The following is a 20,897-nucleotide window of genomic DNA, read 5'->3' on the forward strand; positions in this document are numbered from 1 at the left end:
AAGTAAGGCACAGCTAATATTAAACCTCCCAAAAACCCAACTTATGTTATTTCACCAACCAAAATCCAGCGACCCCAACTTCTCCATACACTCAGCCAATAAGGCACTCATCTCTCCAGAATCGGAGGCCAAACTTCTAGGTCTCACAATTGAACCTCAAGTAAAATTCAGTAAAAATATCTTTATAACTGTTTCCAAAGAAACTAGACCCTTTATCGCTGCAAGAACTTTCTTATCTCCAAGGCACGAATAGATATTTCTAGAACACACCTCCTATCCATACTACTTTATGCGCCCCCCAGTACATACTAACCTAAATAAAACCGACCTAAACAAACGTTCTACCTGTTATAACAAAATTGCTAGGTTTGCAGCTATTGCCAAATCCTGTTCCTACCACTGTTAATCCCTACAAATATTACACTGGCTCAAACTCCCCAATCCACTGCACTATCACCAACTAAACCTTGCCCACCAACTATTATACTATCCTGACAAAATGCCTGCCCTGGCTGGCCTCCTTAACTTTTACATCTTAAACAGATCCCTACGATCAAGCCACAAAGCCCTGATCAGTACTATCCCTTGCAAAAATAGCTCAGGCAATTCTCTTTTCCCAAACGAAGTATCAAAAAATGGAACTATTGCCCCATGACCTCAGAATGCAAAACCAAACTTTTGCATTCAAAAACCTACCTCTATAACAACCACTTATGTAACTGCAATCCACCCCCCTGAATTCATAACAACTCCTTAACTGAAACTTTTAACTATCTCTGCTGTTACTCCCTTATGCTCTGTTTTTTTCACCAACTTGTCTATCGACCAGTGATTACTTTACATATTGTATATATTACTACAATCTGACAAATGCTTGTTATACTATCTTCTAGCTATGCTGATAAGTCTTCTGTATAACTTCATGTTTCTTATTATACTACTATATAAATTTTTATACTGATTAAGTCTTCTCTAAACTTCATGTTTCTTACTACACTACTGTATAAATTTCTTTATTCTCTTTTTATACTATATTATAGATGTAACTAATTATTGTCATTAATTTACTTTCTGTAATGTCTGGAGCTTTTCTTCCCAGGACTTCACTGAAAACTGGCATGAGTTATCCAGCTAGATTATCCTGGTAAACAAATGTTAAATAAATAAATAAATAAATAAAAATTATAATGAATCCCAAACCACTGACTCTGGCATGGGACCAGATACACTCCTGCTACTTTTATATATTAACTCTGAGATCAGTGCACCTTGGAGTAAAAAGATTACCCCAATGTACTGCAACCCTGGAATTATTGCATATGTATTCTATTCTCTTAATCAGTGTACCTCAGAGTAGGGGGATACCCCTATGTGCCACATCCCTGGAATTAGTATATATATTTCATTTTCTTACATTTAGTGTCTCACAATTGGCAGTTTTAAAAGGAGCTCTAACTATGCTGAACTTCCTGTACTAGATAAAGCATTATGTTTGGCTCACTATTGAAATGTTGACACTTGAAATGCATAGTGCCAACACACTGAAAAAACAAACAAACACAGTAGCAGTGTGAATCGTAAAGAACAGTCCCTTCTCCCCCCATTGTGGGGGGCAACCCCCCCCCCCAGAACTGTCTCTCTATTGAATTGTCGGCACTTAAAATTCTCTGTGCTAGAAAAAAAAACTGAAAACCCAGAGAAGAATTAATCTTGCAAATTGCTCTTCTCCTTAAAACTACTTTTTGCAGGGTGGTAGCAACCCCCCCTACACCCCCAATGTGGGGGTCCCCTACAACCCCTGAACTAATATATACCAACTCTAAGATTTACATACCGCAGAGAAAAGAGAATATTCTGAGAAATGGCATCTCGGAGTTGGTATATAAAAGTCTGATATTTCGGACATTCACTCTCTGTTTCTTAGGATTCTCTGAAGTGGGTCCCGACATTTCAAATAGTTATCCCCAAACTTATATATACTAACTCTGAGACCAATATGCCTCAGAAAATAGGGAGTATTCAGAGAAATGGCCACCTTGGACTTAATATCTGTAACTATATTTTTTGGCCATTCAATCTCCGCGTTACAGGACTTTCTCTAGCAGGTCCTCACCTTTCAAATTGTTTTCATTATGTTCTGCACTACTTCTCTGTCTGATATTCTGTAATCTTTCATTAAAAATCATTAAAGCATGTAATATATAATTTTTGAAAGACAAATTGTTTTGGTTAACTGGTAGCACTAGTTCTAATCTGTCTTTGAAAATTCCTTCCAACTCATTACTCAGAACAAACATCAGTTTAACAGGTCCACAGTTTTCAGATTTTGTTGTAAACTCATTCAGGTGTAGTAGTACATCTGATCATCACCTAATCCAGCACTTAAGAAGCAAGGTAAATTGGTTATGGTTATAATATAATTTATGAAGATTCCCATAATAGCTTGTTAGTGCAGCAGCTTATGATACCAGTTTGGTAAAGACGGGAGCACATCCACTCTGAAGCTGAAGATTGTGGGTTCTAATCTCAGGCAAGTACTAGGGTTGTGTCTCTTGGTGTAATATAAGCATAAGAGATGTACTGATAAGGTGTGATTCTTCACATGGGATGTTCAACAAGGGTCCATTTTGCCAGTCCTGAGTATGCTTCTGTCTTGCTGGGGTTCCTGGAAGAAGCAAAAGAATACACTCTAAAAGAAGTTTGAAAGACAGAGAATTTTCCCAGTGTTTTGCTCAACAACCTATGCGTTCCCATAAAACGAGTGCCTGGAGTTTCAAGATTATGTTCCAGTAAGGGGCTGTATATTAGCTGTTGCATAACAGTTAGTTTAAGGCTAGTCACAGTACTGTGTAAAGTTCAGTGAAATAAGAACAGTATAGAAATACAGAGTGTGCTTTTACATATCCCAGTTCCATGGTCTAGGGTTTGATCTGGCTTTCTGATGTAGCCTGGCTGTAGCCAGTACATTCTTTTGGTATCAGTTTTGGGGGTCCTTGACATACTCTATCTTATTTCACCTCCCCAAATACATTCATCTTACAATGCTTAACTTTTCTTAAAAAAAAAAAAAAAAAAAAAAAAAAAAAGCACGTTTCACTACTTATTCTTGAGCTGTCCTTTTAAAAGAAACCTTTAGCTCAGAAGGATATATCATATTAAGAAAAGCGAGTTAAGTCCCTAAATAAATAAAATATTGAGGCCATATTAGCACTACATGGAAAGGTCACAATGTAGATATAACACATGGACATTTCATAATACTTACATAGGTCTTATTAATTTGATATTATTGTCAGGCACATTATTTTTTTAATCTTATTTAATTTCTCCATAATTCTTTCAAAAATTACCAGGCAAATATCTGGTCATTTTTTCATGTTCTTAACATTGCATTATCTTTTGATGTGTTATATTAAATGAGCATTATAAACTTTTCAATTGATAACTTTGTTACCAAAAATAATTTGTAAATCTGTATGACTTTTTCTCTGTTCAGTGAAGCAAAGCAGCTAAAATAATTTCCATGTTATAATTATTTATATTATTAGCTACATACAGAAAATGGTTGACTGCTCCCTGCAGGTGTGTGAAGAGCAGCTATCAAAAAGAGACTAAGCCAGCAACAAGTGAGCCATGAATAAAATGTAGTTTATTGAAACTACTTAAGACTTCATGAAAAGCTTAATAAACAGACCGGTTTCGGCCTGGATTTAACCTGGCCTTCTTCAGTGTATAACAGAAAAAAGCTTACCAAGTGAAGAAAGTCTTATATAGTAAAGCAACACATTTGATTGGCTGACAAAACACATCCTAGTCATTAAACTCATGAATATTCATGTTACACTATGTAATATTTATACATCACACTAAAAAATTTTTATTCATAAATATTCATTAAGCCCTGGATTAAATAGGGCACCAAGTTTGGTAATCCATTTCTTTTCTTTTGCATCGAGTTTGTGATGCCATCCAGATTTATGGGTTCGATCACCAATGAGTTTGTCAATAATAATGAAATGAAACTGAGCTGTTTGGTGTTTAAGTGTGTGTTTATATAAAGCATTGGACGTTCTTTTACATTTAATGTCACTCAAGTACTCTGACATACGTAGCCTAAAAGGCCGAGAGGTCTGACCTATATAGAAAGAGTGGCAGCTGCAACAGGCCATATAAATAGCCCAGTCTGTATTACAATTAGCAAAAAATTGAATATCAAATACTGTGCTACTATTTCTGCTACTGAATTCTTTGGATTTCAGAATATGTTTACAGTTAATGCAATGACCACAAGGGAAACAGCCAATAAGTTTGTCACCCATAATAGTGGTCTGATATAACTGAGGTAGTACTGAATCAGAATGATGTTTATAGTGATTAAAATGTGCTGCTAGGTTTTTTCCTTTACGAAAAGAAAAAGGACATTTATTGGGAATTATGGTATTAATATTACCATCAGCCTTCAATATGTTCCAATTATCCTTGATTATATCCATAAATCTGTTAGTATTTCTACCAAATGTAGTAGTGAAACGTAATATATTTTTTGACAAAGATTTCTTCTTATATGTCAATAGATCATGTCTATGTAGACCCGAAGCATGGTTTTGGGCCATGGTGACATACCCTGAACTGTAACCCCTATTCATGAATCTATGGTATAGATCCTGAGAATGATGTTTGAAGCTAGCATCATCCGAGCAATTAAGTCTAATTCTGATAAACTGTGATTTTGGAATGTTTCTAGCTATATGTTTTGGATGATAGCTGGAGGCATGGAGTAAGGTGTTATATTGGGGAAACTTCCTATATACTTCAGTAGTCAAGGTATTATCCTGATTTCTTGTGACCAGAACATCCAAAAACGTTATTGAGTTCTGGTGATAAGTAATAGTAAATTGTATTCCCCATTTGTTATCATTTAAATATTCCATGAATTCATGAAGATACTCAATGTCTGATCTCCACTCCATCCAGCAATCATCCAAATACCTACGCCAGATATCTATCTCAGGCAAAAATAGATTATGAGTATCATCATATATCATAATCTCCTCAATGTATGCCATAAATAGATCAGCATATATGGGGACAAAAGATGCCCCCATTGCTGTACCTTTGATCTGTAAATAACATTCCTTATCATAAAAGAAGACATTTTTCGTAAGTACGTGCTCGGTGAGATTAATCAGAAAAGTGTTGAAACCAGGTTGATAAATGTTTGACTTGTAGAGCCAATATTCAATAGCATCAAGTCCAGCCCAATGAGGGATGTTAGTGTATAGTGAGCTTACATCTAGTGTACATAACCACCAATTCTCCTCTAGCTGTATGTCATTAACAATGCTTAAAATTTGGGTGGTATCCTGTATCCTGGATCTAACCAATGGAAGTAATGGTTTTAAATACCTGGTCAAAAATTCAGAAAGGGGCTCAGTGAGTGATCCTATACCCGATACAATGGGTCTACCTGGTGGATGTAAAGGATCCTTATGTATCTTTGGCAAAAAATAAATGTATTGTCTAGCAGGATCAGTAATAGTTAAATGACTTAGAGTTTTGGTTGTTATGATCCCATTGTCAACCGCAGAATGCAAATAGTTATCAATTTGATGTTTAAACACAGAGGTGGGGTCAAGTGGCATTTTAGTATAATATCGAGCATCACCCAATTGCTTGTGAGCCTCAATATCGTAATCACTCTAGTTCAACACCACCACCGCTCCCCCTTTTTCTGCACGAAGAATAACAAGATCTTTATTTTGTGCTAGTTCGTTTAAACAAGATAACTCATTGTCAGTCATATTATTTGGCATGGGTAGAGAAGTATTAGATTCAAAATGTAAATCACTGAGTACATTGCGTAGAAAAAGATTTACAGTAGGATGCATAGGGGGTGTGAATGAGGAGGCATGATATTTAAAGATATCCATTGGTTGCTGTTGTTCTTCCCCCTTATCCTGAAAAAACAATTTAAGGTTAATGAGTCTACAAAATGTATATAAATCCTGTGCAAAAGTGTCTTCAGGCACAAAAAAGCCAGGTATAAAAGATAAGCCTTTATTCAGTAAAGATGTTTGTTCAGGTGTTATTACAGTACTAGAGATGTTACAAACATTATTGGTGACAACATAATTTACTTGTTCGTTAATACTTCCATAAGGTTCTGTAGACTTGTAACCCTTCTTGTGTTTCCTACCTCCTCTCCTCCCTCGGTGTTGCCTAAAGGGGATGTGTAATTTTTACGTTTAACAGTGGGGGACTCCATGGTGTGCTGTGTTTCTGTGTCAGTACCTGATGATGTATCATAATCAGTGGTGTCAGTGTGATTACCACGTCCTTTTAAAATAGAACGTGGACGTTTCCTTTTGGAACTGGGTGTATTTTTGTTATGCATCTCTTGAAATCTAACATGTCTAGTATATTTAAAGGGTTGCCCCCTCTCATAATCGGACTGATCACGAGAGAATTTTTTAAGTTTTCTTTCCTTGAGATGAATATCAAAATTTAACAAATCTGAACTCAGTTTAGATAATGATGCAGAAAAAAATGTATTATTCTGATACTGATTACAGTCTTCTATTGATTGTAACACTTTAGAGGTTTCTTTATCAATAATCCTAGTGTAATATTTTGACAGAGATTCAACAAACTTCATTGAGCATTCTTGTTGAATGGATGACCATTCCGTAGTTAGAATATCATCAGGTACCCAAAGAGGAAGAGTTTAAGTATCTGAGGGTCTTAATCACAAGTGAAAGATGATGGGATAGGAAGAGTGATCAATGGTGGGTGCAGCTGCAACAGTACTGTAGGTATTGTAATGGACCATGGAAGTGAAGTCGGATTTGAGAACTAGGATGAAAGTCCCAGTTTGTAAGTCAGTCTATGTCCCCTATTCATGACATTTTGTAGTGAGTGAAAGGATGAGATCAAGGGTACAAGTGGCAGAAATGAGGTGACTTTGTAGGGCTGCTGGATTCACTCTTTTGAGACAGAGAGAGGAATTCTGCAAACTGGGAGTATCTTGGAGAACAGTCATGCTCCTCATGATTGACAGCAGCCAGGAGAGATGATTTGAGCACCTAATACAGATGAGCACTTTGTACCCAACATAAAGTGCAACAGCCACAGCCCTCTGGGATAAAGCCCTGAGCCAGACTCAAGACATGCTGGAGAGAATGTTTCTTAGTTGTCTGGGAATGCTAGGAGAACCCCCTGGATGAGTTGCAAACTGTTGCTGGGGTACAGGGAAGGCTGGTATGCCTTGCTCAGCTTACTACAGTTGCAACTTCCACCAGGATAAGGGGTTTAGAAAATGTCTGGATGATGGAACTAGACACAGCTCTGTATTACTTTTTTCTTTCCTAATCATATGTGTACATTTTTGCCAGTCGTAACATTTTTCCTACTTCAAACTTATTTTGCCTGCTCCAAAAGTATGCCCTTCTATGTATCACTTTAATTAACTCCGTAAGTGGTATAAGTTATTTTTTCTGTTCTTTGCTCTAAAATAATGTAGTACAGATGACTAAAATGTTTTTGATATGTTTTAAAATTTTCTGCATTGAGTTATTATTAAATGGGTTAAATCTGTGTTCAAGTTAGTATTCCTGAGATTATATACAGTTTGTTTGGTACTTGATTAATATATGTGCATGATTACTTCCCATTCTACTGAAATAATTATTTATTTATTTTTTAGTCTTTTATTGTTTGTGTAACACAATAAAAAAATGAATCAACAACAAATATATATATATATATATATATATATATATATATATATATATATATATATATATATATATATATTCATTAAGACAAAGAAAATATAGAATAGCAAGCCATTAATTAGATATTCGTAGAGTCATAGATTGTTTCTAGGTTAATGACCCAAGGGGCCTATCTAAGCCTGGCCAAGTTTTCCATAAAAATAATGATGTCCTTTATCCAAATAGGACATTGAATGACAGGGATTTATAAGCTGCCTCTGTCCATAAGAGACATGGGTGCCAGGCCCGGTGTAAATTTCCTGTTCCACATCCACTGGTCTAGGTTGTACTTAAATTGAATAATAGATGAACTTAGCTTCCCATGGATGAGAAGCCTGCTCCATAGAAGGAAGCAGTGTCTGAGACACATATCTGTCTCTCCAGCATGTTTTGTTTAAGTCACATACAAAATTAAAGTCTTCAGATCTTGTATTTCTGGTGCTGTTTGACTTATACAGGATATTCATTAAGTGTGGGGTTTGTGGATGCCTTGTAAGCCAGGCATAGATCATCCCTCAGCAAATTATAGGAGAGTGAGCAGAGGGAAAGGACTTTAAGGCAATCTGCATAAGTCAGGTTTGTTTCACCTTGTATTCATTTTTGTAAGGAACCTCTGAGTTCACTCTGCTTGCTGCATATGCCTGCTCAGGTACTTACCAAAAGGAGCTGAATGTTTAGATTGGTTAGCGGGCTTTTAGTATGTATGGCTTTGTTTCTCCTATGCTTGACCAGTATATTTTTTTCTGTTGTTGTATAACCAATTGATACTGTGATTCTACCAGGGTGGCTTGTCATTTGAGTTTGTCTTATTCTTACTATGAGTGGGCGCAGCTCGCTCTATACAGCTATCAATATGGCTGTACAGAGAGTTTGTAAATAATTTAGCATATGCTTTGTTTTTTACTGAGTCTGGGGTGTTTGGAATTTAGTCAAGGTGTTGCTTAGTTGGAGGGGTTAGCTTGGAATAATTATTAAAGGTTTTTGATTTTGCTGGATCCCAGGATTTAATTTTTATTTCAAACAATACTGCCTTGTAGTCAGATCTGATGAGTGAGGACATTGCATTGTGTGAGGAGCATCAACCCATCATGTTCACAAGTATAAGGTTAGGGATATTTATACTCCTGGTAGGAGACTGGAGCAACTGTTCCATGATGTTGGTATTAATAAAGTTTAAGAATCACTGGGCTTGCACATTAGAAGTGGTGTAAAATTCCCAATCTATAGAGGGGTAGTTGAGATCCTCCATGAATATCGTATTGGGTTGAATGGTGAGGGACTCTAGTACATTGAGATAGGTAGTGTGGGTTTCTAGGACATAGAGGGAGACCTGTAAGTTGCAAGGATATAGTACAAAATCCTGTTTATGGTGAGTTGCACATGTATAGTTCCAGTGGATCATACGCATTAACTAGTTTGGATGTGAGGCTGGTTTTAATATAGACTGAGACTCCTACACCTTTAGTTCCCTCCTGTGCAGTAGCTGGTCTAAAGGTGAAAGGCATTAAACCATGTCTTCATTACTTCACAGATATTTACACTCTCCAGGAAGAGGAAGGCTTGCAGGAAGTGGAGATTCTTGTTAAGACTTCTAGCATTGAGCAGTACCACCTTCATAGGTTCAGTTAAGTTGGGAGGTTTATCAGTTTGGCATTGCCTAAAAAGGCACTATGGGTTGGAAAAGGTCTTTGCCAATATCTGAAAGATTAGAAGGGACAAGAACAGACCATCCCTGGAAAGCAGTGTGGTTTGTCAGTCATGTCCTCCCAGGCCATCAAAAAATGTACACCCTGTGATGTCCCTCCGTTGGGCCAGTGATCAAGGAGCCTCAATTCTCACCACTGACACTGATGGGAAATGTTAACTTTGAGAAAAATAGACATACACAGTATTTTTAGATGCAACCCTTTGCACCAAGTACAATTCCCCTTAAGAGCACACAGGGAATGCACACTCCTGTCTAGGGAATGGGCTTCCTCTTCAGGCCCCGAGTAAGACTCCCCGCTGACATAGCTCTAGAGTTGAGTTCATAGCTGGGTATTCCAAGCATAGTCCTCCTCCACCCTTTCTGTGAAATCAGTGCTCTCAGAGTCCCTGTTCAAAGTAGCTGACATACACACCCTCTTTGAGACTTGATTTTTCACACACACACACACACACACACACACACACACACACACACACACACACACACACACACACACACACACACACACCAGAAAACCCAAAGTCAGCTACTCTAAGGCTCTTTCCAGGGTACCCAATTACTCTCAGTAAAATTATTACTTATGCAAATGGTAGTGGTAACCAAGACTTTCAGGAACATAGAGCCACACTGCCACTAAATAAATGCAAGTGCTCTCAAAAGTTAAATATTTTCTAAAGGACCAGCCACAATGAAAGGTATAAATATATTTAATAATACATAATTAAAAAAAAAATCAAAACAAAACATGAAAATACTGAATATCTATTTACAATAAAAAACAGAATTTCAATTCACAGGAAATATAAAAAAAATACAAAGAATGAAAGACTCAGACAGATACAGAAAAACAATATTTAGCTAGTGTCCCTATATTTTCCTAACTGACTGAAGAATTACTGTTCCCTAGTTACTTACTAAAGCAAGACAAGATGACGTTAGATAAGTATCTCTTGTTATGTCTAATAACAAAGTGCATATATCACATCTCCCACTAGTATTAAAATACAGTTTCAGTGTTGACTACAGAATGACATCACATCTATTTGCCTGAATCTGTGGTTCCCACACTACACCCTCACTAGCAACTGAGCAAGGAACTGCCACAGAGGTGTCACAATACACAGATAGAACGTTGATAAGGATTAATGCAGCATCTGGAAGCTATAAAACAATTCCAGCACCTTCATCCTTCCTGCAGAAAAGCTTTTCACAAACATTGCATCTCTGGCTGCATTCAAACCTGTGAGATAAACCAAGTCATTTCATTTCAAGCTATTTTTCATATGGTAAGCTGGGCTGAGCTTAACCCATTCCCTTCCAGTATTCTCTGTTAAAAGATATACATTTAATCAGTTACAACAACAGAGTCTGACATACATGCATATTTCTTTTCTGTCTAGCAGGACCCACTGTTGATACATTTTAACACAAGCAACTTTACAAATACATTTTTAACACAAGCATCTGTACAAATCAGTTTGATATTCAAATGACATATAATTCTTTACAAAACTCTAGCTAGCTAGGCTGGATTATGTTACACATGCACTACCCTACTCTCCCTAGCACAGCTGGCATTACCTCATATCATCACACCCCCTTGGACCGACACTGGATACTAAGCCAATTATTAAAATCAATCATTTTATGTATGTAATGTAGCATCATTGTTGGAGAAGGTAACATGCTGCTCAGTGCTAGGCTCATACCTGCCTGAGACACATAATCAGTGAGCCTGATCATGTCTCACTTCATATAGTCATGGGAGGTGTGTATCAGGTCATTAACACCCACATAGACTATGACAGAGACATATTGGTTCCTGCAGTTCAATGATCTGAGTGTGGACTTACAGATTTTAGCCCTAGAAAGGCAGCTAACTGTGACTCTCTCTCTCTCCCTACTCAGTCTGGTGAGAGTGTCATCAGTGTGTCTCACTGTAGAATCAACAATGACTAGGAAAGTTGGCTGTGCACGCTTTGCTTTAAGGGCTTATCAGTAGAGGCATTGGATACAGTGTCACTATGTGTAGCTGTGGGTGGTGTTTTAACTGAGTGTTTTTGTGATGGCTGAGGACCCATTTTTAGATTGTCCTGTGCAGGAGGTCTTATTGTTTTAGGAAGGTTACCTATAATTCCCTCAGCATAACTAGTTTTACGTGTAGGGTCTTTACCCTGTGCAGTAGGTGTGGTGCAAGTGTCACTGACAATCTCTGTAGGATTAGTTTTGGTTGTATCCAGAATTAAAGTGTAGTTGCACCTCTTGCATACTTTATCTGCTTTATTAAGAATAAGTCTGTTTGTCAGTGTACATGAGACAATTGCAATAGTGCCTCAGAATACCCATACTGATCTACCAATCTACTAGGGGGAGTGAAGGACATTTAAATATTGAATAGGTCAATAAGACAAGGAATGTGATGTGCAATGCTCAGCTATGTGCAAACTAGATGCTCAAGTAGTTAAAAAAATGGTCTAGATAGTAAAGGTATTTTAAGGGAATCATACACTATGAGAGATCAGTGTCTACACAGATTAATAGAACTAAAACACTTTTAGAATAACAGACACAATACGCCTTCCACCAGCAATTCCGAGCTCAGAAGGGTGGAGGCTACCCTCTAATCCCACAAGAGTATAGATCACAAACATTACTAATGTAAAATAACTGATTTGGAGCCCAAGTGTTTAAACCAGAACTGAGACACTTTCAAAATAACAGACAGAATAAGCCTTCAACCAGCAATTTCCAACCCAGAATACTGTAAGTTACCTCTCCTGCCACAAGAGTGTAGACCACTAACATTCCTAATGTAAGATAACTAGTTCAGAGCCCAAATGCTTAAATCAGAACTAAGAGTCTTAGAATAACAGTTAGAGTGTAATCAGGCTACTAACAAGCAGTAATAAATGCAGCAGATAAATGCAATTGAACACTTTTAGAACACAAATGCAGTAAAAGCAATTGAATAAAGTGCAATTTTTTTAAAGATGCAAGATAGGAAACAGGAAATAATTCAATTTTAAAAGACATGATATGGGGATGGTGGGATAACATAAATTGGAAGAGGAAGGAAAAGAGAGATTGCAATGACCATGAATATAGATTTATTGTAGAGATAACAATATAAAAGGGAATGTCTAGGCTGCTAATCTGATTTTCCTGATTAAGATCTATTTTATGGCTGCATGAGTAAGGATCTGGGATGCCTGCTTCAAAACAATCTGTAGAAATGAATTTTTGGACAATGGAAATGGTCTAAAACTGAATTTACTATGATTCCTTCACTGTTGCCCTAAAATATCCAGTTCTATAGATGATGTAACTCAATGATAAGGTGATATTCCCACTACACGCATCACTCTTCACAAAAGTGTAGATTAAGGAACTGACCAAAACCACAGTTTAACTATATAATTTTGGTCAGTTCAATTACTCCTATTGCAAACTAATAACGGTGCAGCTATTTTTAGTAATAGTATAATTTTTGAATTGTTAGATATAGGGAAATGTAGCCTAAATGAATATAATGGGCGCTACACTGTCTACCAAAAATGGTTTACAGCTCTATATTGGCCAAAATGGTGGACAGAAGTAACCAGTCCTTAGTTTGCAGAGCTGGATTAGACTTCCAAAGGTAGGTAGCAGGTGTTTTAGCCCCATCAGGAATGACTGATAGTACTTTGCATTTTCAAAGAGAAATGTGGTTTGGGATTGATAATCTAGAAAGAATGGTATAGGCTGTTAGATACATAGGTATGATCCAGGAGTTATGTATCATGGGCATGATCCAGGAGTCATGTATCAGCTATTCTACTGTTGTACAAACAGGATCTAGAATATAGCATGTGGCCTTTATGTGCACCATGGTCCTAGTGTGTATGGATCCAGCTGATCTACTTTTCCACTGGTGAGGAAGATTTCTGGAAATTTCTTAGATAAACTGGCAGGCCAGATAAATTTATAAATGAAGGCATAAAAAATAATCCATGCATAAATAAGAAATGAATGAATAAATAAGTCAATAAATAAATACAGAAATGTTCTGAAATGCAACTTTCTTTTGAGAAATACGGTATAACAAAAATGGAATTTGAGTATGTCAGTTTTACTGGATGGACAAGGAGTATTAAATATTATAACTAACTAGTAAGAATTTGCTAAAACCAAAAAGTGTTGTTATTTTTTGTTGAGAACTGAATACATGTGGGGGCCTGGGGAGAAAAGCTCCAACAAGAACATAGATACAGAAAAAAATGAAACATTGATTGGTACGGAAATAGAAACAGTGTTACACATAGTGATTACAGTAATATATGCAGAATATATACATAAAAGCAGGAATTTAGTTGGTTTGATTGCAATAATATATACAGAATATATACATAAAAGCAGGAATCTAGTTGGTTTTATTACAGTAATATATCTAGAATATATACATAAAAGCAGGAATTTAGTTGGTTGCCAGTTGAATTCAGAGAGGTACAGATATATATTAATCAGCATTATTGTGCCAGTATCAACAAGGATGAAAAAAATAATAAATATGGAGAAAGTATCATCAGTCACTGATGCAAAAAGCATAGCAGTTTAGTTATTATATAAGGAAAATGAAGGGGTTAGGTTATAGAGCAGGAACATAGCCAGGAAGAGTTGAGATGATTTTTCTGTATTTGTTTGAAGGTGGTGGTGCTGCCTGTGTTTCTTATAGAAGGTGGAAGTGAGTTCCATAGTTTGGTGATGGTGAAGGAGTAGAGGAGTTGACCAGCAGGTTAGGTGGGCTTTTCTACTTTTAGAAGTAGATGATTTTCAGATTTTAGTTGTCTGCTTGGTTGGTGTTTTGCAAGTAGAGTTGAGAGAGCAGGACAGTTTGCGGGTCTATAGATTATTTTGTGTACTGTATGTAGTTAGTTGGGTGAATGAGAGATGGTGGGGGAGTTCCAGCCAGCCTAATTGTTTCAGTGAGTTACAGTGGTGGGATGAATATTTGGCCTTGGTGGCATATTTGGCTATTCTGTTGTAACACATATTAAGGTTGGATTTTGTAGAATTTTGGATATTAGTGTGGAGAGGGTCACCATAAAGTAGAAAGAGTAATAAAAAGGTAGTTGCAAGTGTTTGTCTAGTAGAGAACCTAAGAAAGTTTTGGTGCCTGTAGAGCATGCTTAGGTGTTATTTCCATATGGGCAATGTATGTATTTCTGCTGAAGCCATTAATAAAGTGAAACTCTTTTGTGATCACCTCTTATATAAGATCGATTAAAAAAGAGTGCAGCTGCCAAAATGGAAGCATACTTGACCATTCTAGAAAAAAATGCATTTTTCCCCATACAGTTCCCAATTATGGGGGCTGTCCCACTCACACAACTGTCACTTATATATACTAACTTCAAGGTTGTGATTACTACATCACTAAGAAAGGAGAAATCCTTGACATATTGCAATCAGCATCATCAATCCACTTTTTTCCCATTTTGACATGGGATCAGTGTTTTTGCTTCAGCTGTTGCCATCTGTCTCGCTTCAGAGCCCCTCATTGTCTTTCTTAATCGGTTATGCTCCACTCCACACAGGTCTTCTTTAACTCAGTCCATCTCTAGGCTGGACATCCTTTTCTCCTCTGTCCTCTTCATGTCTCTCCCAAATTTACTTCATTAAATCATCTTCTGTTTTCCAGCACCAATTTGAATTTATATCTACCGCAAATGTATTGCAAATAAATAAATAGATAATATGAGTTATGCATTTTTGTTCTACTCTGTTGGATTGTTTGTATGAGTATGCTGTGAAGCATTTTTTTTATTTCCTTCATGTGACCAAACCAACATAATTTGTTCTCCTTGACCTTCTCTGTGACTGGGGCTACTTTGGCTTTTGGTTTGATATCTCTATTTCTTCTTCTGTCCTTCAAGGTATAATAGTTAAAATTTTTCCGTCATAGATATGTGGTATAAGGATTAAGCCTGGCCTCTGGTTACTGTCTGGATGGAGTTTGCATGCTCATCCTGTGTCTATGTTGGGTTCCTCTTGTCTACCAAAAACATGCTGGGTGTTTACACCTCAAAGATGGAAGTTACCAGGTTTAATTGCAGCATTCCCAATTGTACTTGAGACATCTACCAACAGAATATACTCTGAAATAAATGGAACCATGGGCAGACACACAGAGTCTAGGTGGTGGATAGTGGGGGAAGTGTCTTGTGGACCAACCCCTTTAGGGATGAGCTGTGGTGAACAATATCCTCTAAATAGGAGAAAATGGACCACAGACTTTGTGCTGCATCTGCACTAGCCAACTTATGGCCTAACAACTGGCTCTGGGCATGATACACTACAATATTGTTCTTTAAAGTCAAAACCAAAGAATCACACATCAGTGATCATGCATTAGAGTGTAAATCACCGGTACATTGTAATTAAGCCTGACAGACATTTTGGGCCATTGGTGTAAGCAGGGTATAAATGTTGGCTGCTGTACAAGGTGCTATGAAGGAAAGTTGAAAATTAATGTTATGCAGGTGCCAGTGGAGGACAGTTTTCTTTAATAACATAGATAGCAACATACTTCAAAATACAGAAGGCTTCTATTTCACCCATTTTATAACTATGACCAGGTATTTAGCTAAGTCACCTTCACCACTGATCATTTATCTTATCTTATCTTGTGCATCTATCTTTATTGTCTTTGAATTGAAGAGGTCTAAAACAAGTCATTAGTAGAAAATGTCCTGTTTAGTACTTGTTCTTTCTGATGAGAGAGATAAAGTCCATTTTGGTGCAAAAGCACACCAGCTTGTTGCACATCTCACCCAGGCTGACAGGTGCTGAATCCTCTGTCTAGGATACCATATTCTTAACCATTGACCAAGTGAAAAAAAAAACAGTGATATTTTGATCTAACAACTATCGCCAATTATGAAACAAAATGAAATAGATACTGTCAGTAGATTACTGGACAATATTTTAAAAAATTAATCTGTGAACATTAACTTTAATAGAGGACCATAAGCACTTTCATCTTTTATTGACAACATCGTCAGATAAATCCTTAATACAATTCTCCATTTTATACTAAAACATATGACCTTAACCTTTTAACACAAAAGCAGTGCTAAACATATATCATATCACCTCTCATTTAACAATAGTCAACATTAATAGTGATACAAAGTAAGATACAAAAAACTGAAATATTAATACTGGTATTTAAAAACGCTGAAATATTAATACTGCTTCTTAACAGACAAAATTTCCATTTTTGCTGAACAGGATCTAGTAAGAACAAAAATGAAAGTAATCGAGGAGATAATTAAGAAGGAGGAAGAAATACTCAGTAAACGTAAAACGGGGAAAAATCAATCATGATATGAAGGATTACAAATGTAGTGGTTTGGTTTCTGTAAGAAATGAACAGAATTCATCATATTACCCAACAGAGATACTTAATCATGAGGGCAGAATCCTTTCATCATCAAAGGAAGTTTTTTGGAGAATAACGGCAGAGAGAGAACATGATTCCATAGAGATCACCTAGGATAGAGGCTATGACAAAATAAGGCAACGGAACAGTCACAAAGGTACATTGCAAAACAATCCTTGGCAAGCACAATCAGTGAAGGTTTATCAACGGTATACTGTCATATCAGGAAAGGTCATGGACAGAAGTAGCAGCTTCAGGGAGTCAACACAAGTCTCATACCTTCAAATTTTAGCAAAAGCAGAACAGATATTAACATCTAAAGTATCAGGCCCAACATTTATTTCATCTTCTATTTTTTTGGATTGTAAAACATACAATCTTTCTTCCAGGATTTTAAATGTTGTGGAACTTTTAGGCTTTTGAATACTAGCCAAGGCTTTTGCCGCCCCCATAGTGCCTTTTTTAGGCAAGGCTCAAAAGACAAACCTACCACTGTAAATAGCACAAGTAACCAAAAATTGAGGGTAATGCTACTCAATGCCAGAAGTCTAAACCTCAAAATGCATGCACTCAAGGCACTCCTCAGTGTGGAGAACATCGATATCTGTGCAGTAACAGAAACCTGGTTAAGGCTCCAGAGAGCACCCCAGGACTACCAGGCTATAATTCATACCATACATTTCAGCCATAGAACCCGGACCGAAACACAAAAGGTGGGGGTGCATCCATATTCATCAAGGATACCCACACCTCCAGGTTAGTGGCACAGCACAGTGCCTCAGAGATCATCCATGTGAGACTAACAATGGGAAAAATGGCAATTCAAATTGTAGCTTGCTACAGATCACCGACCATGACCCAGGTCCCCCATTCCGCATTTCTGGAGACACTGGAAAATATGAAGGTCCTACCAAATGCCCTAATATTGGGTGATTTCAATTACCCAAACATTAACTGGGAGAACTACTCAAGTATTAACTCCCTTGCCTAATGCTCCCTAGAATTTATAAACTCGAATGGCCTGTATCAACTGGGCAACACCCCCACCAGATGTGATAACATATTGGACCTGGTCATCATCAACATGGGCAACCGATGTTCTACACCGGAGGTCAACCCCTCGGTGGTTAGATCAGACCATAGACTAATCACTCCGGATATCCACATTCCGCCCCCACCGCCAATCAAGGAAGCCACCGTGAAAAACTTTTCAAAAGCAAACTTCACATTACTTAAGACTGAGGTGGAAAAGTTCACAGCCCCCATGCTAAAGGACAATGCTGTCCAAGCTGCTGAATTCCTTACAAAGGCACTCTATGAGCACCTGCAAGAATGCATGGATCATGCTATCCCAAGCAAAACCAAGACTCTCTCCTTCAAGAAAAGGAAACCAGTCTGGTGGACCCCTGCCATAAATAAGCTATACAATAGAAGGAGGAAACTAGTACAGAAAAGAGTAAAATCCCAAGAAGGAAAGACATCCCTGATCATTATCAGCAAGAAACTACAATCCCTCATAAAATCATCCAAGGCTAGCTTCGAAAGAAAAAAATGCCAAGGACTCCACAAAGCGTTCTTTAGCTATGTCAAGAACCTAAGTGGAAACTCTCAGATCTGCTCTGAGTTAGTGCAGAATAGCACAAAATACACTGAACCGATTGATATTGCCAACATTCTGGTAGACAGATTTAGTACAAACTTCACCCCCTCTCACTCCTTAAAGGGCCCAAAGCCATACCAGAAGAATGTAGAGCCCCAGCAATCACTGACACACAGGTTAAAACAGCCCTATCCAAAGCCAAAAACACAGCTTCAATGGGACCGGACGGTGTCCCAGGCTGTGTCTTACACGAGCTCCAATATGAACTAACCTCTCACCTAAGCACACTGTTCAAACTCAGCCTCTCCACAGGCTACGTACCCATAGATTGGTGCACAGTAACAGTTATCCCGCTCCACAAAGGTGGTGCCACAATGGACCCCCGGGAACTATCGTCCTATAAGCCTGACTAGCCTAGTCTGCAAGGCTATGGAGTGCATCATCATGGAACTCATTAACAGAGACATTGGGAACCCCCAAACATTGGACCCAACCCAGTTTAGCTTTGTTAAGGGCAGATCATGCCTCCTAAACCTGGTGGACTTCTTTGAGACAGTTACCAAGGCTTTAGACGAGGGAAAGGAGGTCCACACAGCCTACCCAGACCTCGCAAAGGCTTTAGACACTATTCCCCATTCTGGTATTATAGACAAGCTCACCAGCCTGAACATAAACCCCTACATCACGAGATGGGTTGCCAATTGGCTCATGGATAGAACCCACACAGTGAGAGTTGCAGGCTCTAGGTCTGACTCTAAACCGGTTACAAGTGGCATCCACCAGGGCTCAGTCCTGGGACCCCTCCTGTTCAGTATATATTTTGCAGAGGTACAGGCAAACACAGGAGGACTATGGCTGACCAAGTTTGCAGATGACTGCAAACTGGGTGCCATAACTGACTCTCCGGCTGATACAGATATCCTCCAGAAGAGTCTCACTGAGATGGATACCTGGTGTCAAATTCATGTCCTCAAGCTAAATGCCAAAAAGTGCATAGTCATCCCCTTTGGAAACAACAAAGCACCCGCAAACTACCACATACGTGGTAGTCCCCTAAATACAGAAAATGTAATAAGGGATCTGGAGACCCAAGTAGATAGTAATCTCTCCTTTAATAATCATATTGCCAAGGTGGTTAGAAAATCCTTCTATGTGGCCCACCTAATCATAAAAGGGTTTGCATCTAGAACAAAAGAGGTTATTGTGCCCCTCTACTCATCACTCATCAGACCCATCATAGAATACAATGCCCCATTTGGGATGTACCTTACAAGACACCTGCAACAGCTGGAAAGACCAGAGAAGTACCTCACCAAGAGGATTACTGGCCTCAAACAGATGCCCTATGCAGCCCGACTGAAGAAACTCCAGCTGTACTCGGTTGCATACCACTTTCTCTGAGGTGATCTCTGCCTGACATACAAGGCCATGTCCAACCCAGAATTGATGGACATGCTCCACCTAAAAAAAACAAATCCCCAAGAAACAAGATCCCCAAGAACTTTCAGCAGCAAAGTACTTTACTGTGGGCATTATAGAGTAACACGAGCTGACATTCTATTGAAAACCTGATGAAATGGAAGTCCTACGAGTTAAGATTACTTTACCTTACAACAGCCTTCTCCACTCCAGCAATGCCAGTTTGGTCGATCAGATTTACAGTTTGTCTAAAATGCTGAAGAGCTATGCAGAACAGCTCTTGCAAAAATATCTGAACAGCCAAGGCTATCCATTTAACTGGTCAGGCTTCAATCCCAAACTGACGCCAATTCCAGGACTCCCTGAGGCTGAGGAGCAAGTGTTAGAAAACCTTAGTAAAACAGAATGTCTGCAGCAAGATTATATAGCCTGTGTGAGCATTTTTAAATTCCTTGCCGTTGTATTGGAAGACCAGAAGGACTTAAATCCACTGCATACTGACCTTCTTAAAAGCCTTACAGAAAGTCCTGCTCAGATACGAGGGATGGCCTCCAATCTCAATGATATTATGACTGTTATGAGCATCCCCATTCCAGATGCGACATTACAATCTATTCAGTCTCCTTCCTCATCCTTTGATAAGAAGGTCTTTGGATACCATGTTTGCAAGACGTATTATGAATGGGTGCTTTGGATGGAAAAAGAGTTTGCTCTGATGAACAGAAGCTAGCAAGAATTTAAACATAACACTGACGGAGGTGACTTTTGCTTTAATACAGCAGTTTTTATGATGAAGGAAAGAAACCTCTATTCCAAATCAGACTTTATAGAACTTCATATAAAATGTGCTTTGGGACAATATTTTTATGGAGTGTTTTTTTTTTTCAGGGCACTAAACAAACTGGAACACCAGTGAGTCCCAGTTATTTTATATGTTATAATTTTTGTCCTTCCCATTTTACTTTGTATTTAAAGCTT

General features: G+C 38.0%; 1 protein-coding gene across 1 annotated transcript; it reads left to right on the forward strand.

The window, feature by feature from the left end:
- Positions 1–20,076: 20,076 nt before the first annotated feature.
- Positions 20,077–20,649, forward strand: LOC122814998 (cardiotrophin-1-like). Its single transcript, XM_044087253.1, has one exon. It carries the CDS (start codon positions 20,077–20,079, stop codon positions 20,647–20,649), a length of 573 nt encoding a protein of 190 aa, XP_043943188.1.
- The last annotated feature ends 248 nt before the right edge of the window (positions 20,650–20,897 follow it).

The sequence above is a fragment of the Protopterus annectens genome, chromosome 11.part0 (assembly GCF_019279795.1).
Source record: "Protopterus annectens isolate FY-2018-M chromosome 11.part0, PAN1.0, whole genome shotgun sequence".
In the NCBI taxonomy this organism is placed as follows: Eukaryota; Metazoa; Chordata; order Ceratodontiformes; family Protopteridae; genus Protopterus; species Protopterus annectens.

Bases quoted from the DNA above. Each gene is read 5' to 3' on its own strand.
- LOC122814998 (XM_044087253.1), top strand. From the start codon at position 20,077: ATGGAAGTCCTACGAGTTAAGATTACTTTACCTTACAACAGCCTTCTC.